The 9,535-nt window shown below is 50.9% G+C and overlaps 1 protein-coding gene across 1 annotated transcript; it reads right to left on the bottom strand.

Annotated features, from left to right (window-relative positions):
• Positions 1–4,826: 4,826 nt before the first annotated feature.
• Positions 4,827–9,167, bottom strand: DKK1 (dickkopf WNT signaling pathway inhibitor 1). The gene is made up of 4 exons (XM_069611307.1): positions 8,788–9,167; positions 7,087–7,240; positions 6,271–6,423; positions 4,827–5,381 (listed from the first exon to the last, which is right to left on the bottom strand). Exons 1-4 carry the CDS (start codon positions 9,016–9,018, stop codon positions 5,128–5,130), a joined length of 792 nt encoding a protein of 263 aa, XP_069467408.1. The 5' UTR covers positions 9,019–9,167; the 3' UTR covers positions 4,827–5,127.
• Between the last annotated feature and the right edge of the window lie 368 nt (positions 9,168–9,535).

Raw genomic sequence — 9,535 nt, 5'->3', positions numbered from 1 at the left:
ACAATGAGTGCTGGAATTGGACTGGATGCTCCTGCAGGATCTGGGATCCAGCCACCAATGGGCCCCATGTCTCTAATCTGGCAAAAAAGCCCTTATCCCACCTGTAAATTAACGCTACGTCCGAAGTGATCCAGAAGTCTGAAGCCAACTACCATCATGTTTCCCAGATCCGACATGTGCGTGCTCTACATACTCTGGGCTCTGAAACGGGACTTGCTGGTTTCAACCACACATGTATCTTTGGCACAAGACCCTCTATGAAGACGGAGTATCAGGGGCGCTGTTTTCAAAAAGGTAGCAGGTGCCCCTCTCCAGAAAGAACACAGTATGATAACCTGTTCTGTGGTTTTTTTACCACTTTGAAAGTTCGCAGCCATAGCTGTTTGCTCTGTACCTTTCACAGCTAGGAAATATCCATTTGCATATCAGTCTTTGTCCCGCCCACATGGGCAGTCCAGCACTGAAATGCTATGGAAATTCCCTTCTGAACAAGAGTACCAACAGCAACCCCAAACACGTGTTTCAGCTTTGTTGGGCCTCATCAGTGAGGTTGAGCTGTGCCTCTCTGAGCACAGCGAGCAGGGAGTCCACGTCTGGGTTCCCCAATCCCAAGTTCCTTGCAAACAATTTTCAAAAATGTAGCAGGCGCCCCTCTCCAGAAATAACATGGCATGATGACCTGTCCTGTTTTTTTTCCCCCCACTTTGAGAGTTCGCAGCCATCGCTTCACAGGGGCGCTGTGTCAAGACGAAAGTAAGAAACGGTTTGTGTGGTGACGAGTGTGAGCCTAAGTAGGAGAAAGGGTAAGTGCCGTGGATATACGTATGGGAGGTGTAGGTGTGTGCAAACGTGTGCGAGCATGTGTATGAGCCTGAGTGGGAACAGTGTGCGAATCTGCATGTGTGTATATATGTGCAAATGCATGTATGCACACACCAGTGCTTGTGCGTTTATCGAGCGGTGCATGGGGTTGGGGTGTAGTGGGGAGGGATGGGTCTGGGTCCTAGGACAGGCACTCATTATTTATGACCACCAGTGTAATGTCCTACCTTCATTTCCACTCCATGCTCAGAGGAATAGTCCTCTGTCGATGACGGGCAAAGTGGGCTGCGCCCCATGTGGTGTGGGAGGCGGGGTTACCGCGTTTGGCGCGGCAGTTCAGAGAAGAATAAAGAAGACTAAAGACGCACCGCCTCTGTCTCTGTTTCATTGCATGCGCCAGCCCGTAGTGATGCATAGTTATATATTTGCAAGCCTGCATGCGGGTCTACACCAATAACAATGGCGACGAGGACTTTATAATCGAGTGCCGGAGCACGCAGAAAAATCCCGTCAGCCGTCTGCTCGAAACCCCGGGATCCTCGCTCACTGCTCCGACGCCGTTCCCGAACCACGCGGCCCTACTTCGTAATCAAGTAAGAGTCAACGTGTCTACGGCCATCCCTACCAGCGTGAAGTCACGCCACGCGCGCCGCGCATTACACACGGTGTTTGACGGAAAGGGCACTCACATGCTGAGTAGCGACTCCGACACTACCGGCGAGCCCAACTTGCGCGTAATTGCATCGCGTTTCGCTGCCAGGCTGATTTAGGCCCATGTTCAGGCCCTGCAAGTGCGAAGTCGACACGACCTCATCAGCAGAAAGAGCCAACCGTGTTTGCAAACCTCCCATAGCACGTGGGTGCTGAAAATTACACTACAAGGTCTCACATCAGTCACCAGCACGCGCACACCAAAGTCAAGGCACTACTGCCATAAAAAGCAGACATGTCTGCAGTCAACCCGGACAGTGGCAGCCTGAGCCCCTCCTCCAGTTCCACGCCTCGGCAAGCCACCCACAGAGAAGATTGTAGCTCAGAATCCCTACAACTACAGGCTGTGCCGCCTTTTGACATGTCAGACACAAGTAGCCTTGCCCCCAGATGGGCCAGATGGCTCAAAGAATTACATGTCTACATTGATGCGTCAGGGGTAAGGGAGGAGCGTCGACTCAGAGGAATCTTACTCCACTCTCTAGGACCAGTAGTACGAGACATTGTCTTTGAAATGCCTGAATCCAACACAGACACCTTCCAAGGTATTATTGATGCTTTGAATGCTTATTTCATTTGAAGAAGCAAAGACTTTTTGGGGACAACCGCATGAACGCTGTTTAAGTAGCAATTAGATTACTTGTACTGGAGAGCCTTTAAAAGTGGCCTTGACACATAGAGGCTCATTTTTAATGGAAACAAATGTGTACCAGTCCTGCGTAAGACATGTATGCACTGCATTTACATTATGGCTCATTTTCAACCCTTTGTATGACGGAGAAGAGGAGTGGACCAAAACAAATCACGATTCTGCTTTGCCCTTTATCTCTACCATGCAAATACTCCCAGCATTTGCACCAGCATGCATTGTCATGCTGGTGCAAACGCTGCTGATTCCTATGGAATCTGCCCGTTTTTGGCACCAGCAAAAAGCAGGTGGATTTCATAGAAATTGATTCTAAACGTTATATTCCACAGGAGTCAGCGTTTACTAGTAGTGCACAGCGGAATGCAAAAGGGTGGCGTATAAGCTACCTTTTTACACTGTACTTTTGCACTCCACCAGAAAAAAGTTTTTATTTCTAAGGCCTTTTTAGTCAGAGGTAAGTAGGAATGCAGTCCTCTTTCTGATTTGCACTGTTGAGGCGTGGGGCCTAATTCACAGAAGTGTTTTATAAAGCCAAAATTCCATTGGGAAACGTTCTGTGAATCGCAGTCCAATATTTAAAGTTGGAAAAAAACAAAACCACAATTACCAGAATGCAAGGCAATGGGGTCTTTGGAGTGGGAAGCTGCTGAAGATTCTCCCTTGGGCAGTTTGGGAGAAGGGTTCCAAGAGGTGATTGATCACCCCACACCTAAAACAGAGGCAGAAAGTCTGACGCCTTAGGTGCTGAATTGTGTAAACATGGATGAGTAAATTGCGTTAACGTGGAAGTATTCACTGGTTGCAGTAAGTTAAGGAGATACCATTAACCTGGTCTGTATACAGATGAGCTAGTTTGGGAGAAGATGTTGAAGGGTAGGGGACAGAAGTGGCCACAGGCATGCAAGACCGAACATGGGCATGGAGCTTCCTTTATTAAAGGAATGCCAAGTCATGCATTTAAAATGGGGAAGAAGGTCTTTGTATAGGATGGGAGGACTATTCGGGGTGAATGCATGCGTTTGCTTTCCGATTGTTGAGGTGTAGTCAGTCGGCAAGCCAGGTTGGGATATTTTGTTAGCCTATATCCTGGCACATTAACATACATGTTGCACATACATAATTAACGTTCGCGGTGCTTGCATCATCTCTCCCAATCAAATGAAATCAGCTAGCCATGCCATGCTTCGGTTTGGGGAACCTTGAACCTATGTCCGTCCACCCCTTGTTCTGAAAGGGTTTGGCAATAACAGACACTGTTTTCAAATGAGGGATTAATACCACTGCAATAACCTTCCGGAAGGGTGAGGTTGCATTTTGCACTTGCACACGCTCCAAGGTAACATGATATTAACTCCGAGCAGCCACGAGGTCGCCTCCTTTGCGGACTGGGAGACCCCCGTTACTGCCCCAACTCGCTTTCCAGGACGCGCCGGTGAAACTGAAATCCGGCCCTGCCCCAGGGCGTTCCCCGGCGGAAAGTGAAGAGCGATCGCTTAAGTGTCCGTCTTCAGAGCGCTCCCTCCAGCAACAGAGGATCGGATATCCTCGGCCCGCGAGAACCAGGCCCGGCCTTTCTTCCAGACGGAAACGTCTCCTTTAGTGAAGTTGCGGCAGGTGGGTTCCGGTTTCCGCTCCTTTGTCTGTCTGGGAGGCGCTAGACTCAGATCACTGGAGCCCTGGAAATGGGACGCTTGTCCCCGATGTACACAAAAGCACATGGTGGGGAGGTGAAGGAGACAGAAAGAGAGAGTTGCTCCCGGGCGGGGAAGGCGAGACTTCCCAACAAAAGACGATGCCTTGAAGCCACTACATCCTGCCCTTTGAAATACAGCACTTCCTTCCACTTTTACTGGGGACTCGGGTGTGCGATACACGCGCTTATATCCCCTATTAAGAAATCACAATGATCTCGTTTTGGAGCTTTCATGTCTTAAAAACATGCTCTTTGTGGTCGACGGAAAAATGCATCTAAGTTCACACGGGACGATGACATTTTCAAGCATGTGAATGAAACTAACCCAAAATAGGTAGCCGGCCAATCAGTTGAAATTCACATTAAGAGGGTACTGTGTGTTTAATTCAATTTAATTCGACCAGCAGAGGGACACGTATAAACATGGGAATCGTAAGTACCACCCCTCTTAAGAAGCACACGCGTTTAAACAACTAAAGCGGACTAAAACAGGGAACATGCAATAGTGCTAAAACAGTAAATAAACTGAAATATCAAATAGGTGGGCATGTTCTGGTATGACTGGATATTATCAGCTTAAATGTCATTTAATTGTCTAATTATCGAGGTGGTATGTCATAATGGCAAGCTTTTTTACATTCATTTTCCATATACATAAAGAATCATATGGACTTGAAAATGAAAAGTCCGAAACGACAGATAAAGCCAACTCCTTTTTGTTGACGTTTACCCACGTCTGTTATTTTAAACCCATACCGCCCTACGCATAATTGGCACCTACATATTTACCTGCCACTTGAAACAAGCTCCTTCCCTGTATCCAGAGGAGCTCTGCCTATGAGAAGGCTGCCCCCAGGTGGTAGTCTGGGGAAATCGCTTTTTCGCGATCTTTTCCGAATGTGCACAGGGCTTTAAAGAAAAGCGCTAAAAAGAAAGAGAAGGATGCCCTACTATTTCATTTTTGTTTATTTCACTTAAAATAAAAACATTTAATATCTGAATAAAATATATAAAAGTGTACACATTTACAATACCAAAAACGTCCTCGTGCGGCACAAGAATTAATATAATTGTACTTATTTACAGCCAAGTGCCACAGTATGTATTTACAGCACAGTAATTTACTGCAAGGGTGAGTCAAATGAAGTTCCTTTATAGAAACAAGCTTCGTGCCCCGGGTCTGGAAATGCCCGAGTGGGTAAAGTGAACAGTCTCGGTGCAAAGTCCTTCCTTTAAAAGAATTAAAAAAAAATCAGTGTCTCTGACAGGTGTGCAGCCTGGAGGACCTGCTGACGGTGTGCTCCCCTCTCTGGGTTCGACAGGCCAAGCCATCTCCACAGTCGCAGCGCTGGAAAATCTCCAGGCCGTGGGAGCCTTTCCGCCTGTGTTTGGTGCACACTTGGCCCTCTGTCAGGACTGGCTTGCAGATCTTAGACCAGAAGTGACGAGCGCAGCACAGGCCTTCGGAGCAGTCTGAGGAGCGGAGGCAGACATCACCTTCTCGACCTACACAGGTGAAGGAAAAGGGGACGATTAGAGCACATAAGTAAGCAAACAACACACTAATACATAGCTCTCAACTCACAGGCTTTTGGCGGGTGTCACCCGCCTTGTAAAGGGCTGACTCACCCGCCAACCCTCCTGCACGCCCATTCATTCCAATGGGCGTCTCACCCGCCAAAAACAAAATCGGGTGATTTCACCCGCCTTTGCAAAACAAATGGTAGAGAGCTATGCTAATAGCAGCAACTAGCGCGGCAGAAATACGCGCAAACAACCCGCTGTACAAATTAACACCGTTTGCAGATTAAGCGCCTAGATACCATTGGGTTTTGTGCGCTATACAAATAAACAAACAAGCAATAAATGTGCCTAAATGTGGCTATGAGCACTATAAAAGCAATCCAACGCTGGTGGCAACTGCCGACCCAAAGTGAAGAGTGCATAATCATCCTGACAATTTATAGCAAGAGGTGGGGGGTTGGGTAATGTGTAAGTAAGTTTGGGGAAGGAGGGCCAGTTACAGGGAATGGATGGATGGTGCAGTGTTGTGTGGGGGGGTGGAGAAGACAGCCTAAATTGATCACACTGCGTACAGTGACACAAAGCGAGATGCGCTATGCCCCGAAGCGCAGCCATTTGTGGGCCAAAGACGCTTTGGGAGAAGTAATGATACGTCTCGGGTAAGACGTTGTGCAAGCCGCCCTGGACCGTTTCCAGAGTAAATACATTAAAATGGCTCTGCTTGGGAAGGTGTTGGGGTTGGAATTCCAAGATAATGGTGTCAGAGGGAAATACGTTGCATGTTTAATCAGTAGCCTCGGGCATTGGAGGGTCACTGGCAGATTTGATTGGTACGCAGTGAGCACCCGGAAGTGTTTCCAAGTTAGGATACCTTTGAGGTGATGGATTCTGGAAGGCGAAGTGGTCCTTTTGGGCTGGGTGTCCAGTGTCCCGTGGTCGTGATGAGTGAAGCTTTCCAAGATGGTCTCCTCAATGTCCCCGAAGTGGACGTGCTCGGGTTCTTGGTCATTCGGCACGCAGAGGCCTGTGGGGAGAAAGAGAGAAACGCCGCCGTTTTAGACAACACAATGCACTGACAAGGTTTATTTGTGGTGTCTGTCATGACATAGCCCTGCGGGCAGCAGCGGACTCAACAGACATGCAAGGCCATGTAGACTGAACTTCTCAGGGCACATCCCTGTCACCTTTGGTGCACTGGTAGATACCGGAAGTGCTGGGATACTGCCTAATGTGTTAGCTAAAGCACATAAACCAGCATTGCAGCTTAAAGTTCAACAGCAACTCTAATAATGCCCGAAACAAACTGCCTTGCTCATGGCGTGGACATCAAGGTGCAGGGCAGAGAACAGCAGCACTGCACCTCAAGTAAGGTCCTTTAAAATCATCGGTATTGACCCACAAACACTAGCCAGGATGGGAGGAGTCAGTGGCTAATATATTGGTGAGCCCAGTACTACAAGCCGTCCTAGATGGTCTATTCACGCTGTTAACTGGGGCCTGTGGCGTGAAAGATGCGTCAGAACCAGTTAACTATGCAAAAGGGGACACAATAAGGGCCCTCACGTGCATAATGCAAGCGATTGTTTGGAAGTATTTAGTTAATGAGGTTAAATGATCCCGCCAAACTTCCTCTGTTCACCCTGACGGGTGCCTACGCCTCTCCCGAGCCCACACCCCCAGCACTCACCGTTGTTGCAGTAGTTGCCCGGGCAGCACATGGCATCCCGGAGGCAGCGCTTGCGGCGTTTCCGGCAGGCCAGGCAGACGTGCGCGGAGCCCCCGCGGGAGCCGTAGCAGAACTCGTTGAAGGCGCAGTCATCGTCCTCCACGCAGGCGAAGGGCTGTAAGAGAAGGGGGCGGTCAGTCAGGGGGAACCGCGCGGCAGGTGCCGGCACACGGCGCATCCATGCACGCAACTACACTCGTGACAGCTCACTCCAAGCGCCCCAAAAATAAATACAGACGGAGTTCAAGTACAGCCACCCGAACTGCACGGCCTGAGACAGGGGCTTCGAAATACAGGGAGTGCGTACGGAATACACAGAAGGGTAGACGCAAACAACACCCCCGCCACAAACCTCACACCTGGAGCGCTCAATAATAATAATACATTGGTTCACTTCTAAGCGCTGTTGTATTAGTATGTGTTTCTCATCCGACTTAATGGTACCCATGACATGGGAGTGTCTGTGTGGGGTCCAGAAAGACAAGAACCAAGCAGCACCTCTCATACAAGGTACCCCAAGATACAGGTATCGTCGAGGGGCTCAGAACCAAGCAGCGCGTCACATACCATAACACCAAAATGGCTGTATTAATGAAGGCGCCCAAAAATAAAGAGGGCGTTCGGGTGCAAACAACAAAACAGCACCGCTAATCGGGGTGCCCTCCTTGGGAATATGGGGACCGACAACTGAGCAGCGCACCCCCAGAACAGCAGTCTAGAAGCAGACGGGTCAATGCCCCCCCCCCCCACCCAAGCAATGCATCTCTGAAGGGCATGGGTGGCAACGGGGACCCCCCATTTTCCACTAAAGAGTATTGTACCAGGTACTATAAAAGAAAAGGGGACATTTGAGTTCTTCGACTAAGCGCTGCTCAGTAACTCGGTGGGGGAGTTTATGCTCGCGCCTTGAAACACGTGTCTACAGGCGCGTTAAAAATACCATATCACCTCATACACAAAGTCGGGTAAGTGGGCTGTAGGCACCCACACTACGTCGAATGGTGTCCAGAGAAAAAAGGGAGGGCGGCATCTAACAGAACAGGGCTTTTATCAGGCTACGCGGAGAACACCGCGGCTGCACGAAATGTCGGCGTCCCCCGGGAGTACCGCAACTTAGCCAAGGAGGAGCTCATGCGAGCTGTCCCAGGGCGAGGTTCCGAGGACCCACCAGCCACCCGACTCTAGTACACCAACACCGCTTCCGCACCACACATTAGACGTATCTATGCCAGGGGAGGGGGAGAGGTGGGTTCAGCACCCGACTCCCCATTTTTAAAAGGGAAGAGGTTGGTCGCGCAGGCGAGAACTCCCCGGACTGCGTGGGTTTCGGGACCCCAGGAGGCCGACTCTACGTCGGGTTGTGGCGAATGGTCCTTGACAGCCGGCTTGATGCTTGGCGCATCGTGGGAGCCTGCGCCGCTCAAGGTAAATAAGTGCGCACGGTGGTGAGCTGTCAATACCAGGAGAGGGTAAATAATCGCAAAAAAACCAGCGTGCGCCTGGTCCTTTTCCACCTCTCGACTCATCCCCAGCGGGTGCGGCACTTGAAGTAAGCTTGGATGGAATTCCTAGAGACAGGTGAGCCCGTGCACGCCCCGGCAGGCGCGCATCTAAGCGCGGGGCGATGCGCACCTCAGGTCGATGGCTGTAGAAGAGGCTTACCTGGTAGCTGTCCACCGCTTGGTTCTTATTGCCGGTGTCTTGGGCGATGAAGTCCGGGCTGGCACTGACTGGGTAGCCCGTGCCTTGGCTCCCGGGCACGTTTTTGATGGAATTAGAGTTGGACAGGAGCGAAGAGCCGAGGGCGCCATCCCAAGGCGTCAGGCAGCAGCAGAGGGCGAGCACGGCTAGCCAGTTGCGGGGAGAGGAAACGGCGGGGCTCCCCAGAGCCATGTCCGGCGGCAGATGAGGCAGCAGCAAAGCCAGAGGCGGAACGCAAACTCCTGCGGCCGGCGGCGGAGCACGGGTCCTCGGAGAGCTGTCAGCGGAGGTGTGTCCAGTGGTGAAGGGCTGGGCTCGGAGTCAGGCACTCGAGGGTTTCTGAGGATGCCTGGGTGCCGGGCTACCTTTATACCGCCCCTGCTGTTTGCATTCCCGCCCCTGATGAGCCTGCAACAAAGGGGGGGATGGGATTTCAAAGACCCGGGGCTTCGCTGACGCTCCCCGCGAATTCTCAACCACTGGCTGGGCTCACAGGCCGCCGATTTCACAATGATAGTGGCAATTATTAACGCGTTCTCAGCGGATTGCGCCCCCTCCACCCCCCCCCCCAGTCCAGTACAGTTCCAAGATACCTTCTTTGCTGTTTTACGAGAGCCTTGGGTCCAGGCGCGGAGAACCACCCTAGCACACTCCAGAAGAACTGCCAGGTGGTGGGGGGGGGGGGGGGGTCTCTTTAGGGAAAGGGTCC

The sequence above is a fragment of the Ambystoma mexicanum genome, chromosome 8 (genome assembly GCF_040938575.1).
Source record: "Ambystoma mexicanum isolate Mex_15411 chromosome 8, UKY_AmexF1_1, whole genome shotgun sequence".
In the NCBI taxonomy this organism is placed as follows: Eukaryota; Metazoa; Chordata; class Amphibia; order Caudata; family Ambystomatidae; genus Ambystoma; species Ambystoma mexicanum.
Note: the sequence above shows the minus strand (reverse complement) of the source record. Positions and strands in the feature narration are given on the sequence as shown.

Coding starts and splice junctions, on each gene's coding strand:
- DKK1 (XM_069611307.1), bottom strand. CDS start 9,018: ATGGCTCTGGGGAGCCCCGCCGTTTCCTCTCCCCGCAACTGGCTAGCC. Junction 6,424..7,086: donor GGGCAACTACTGCAACAACG/GTGAGTGCTGGG, acceptor TTCTCCCCACAG/GCCTCTGCGTGCCGAATGAC. Junction 5,382..6,270: donor CAGAATCCATCACCTCAAAG/GTATCCTAACTT, acceptor TCACCTGTGTAG/GTCGAGAAGGTGATGTCTGC.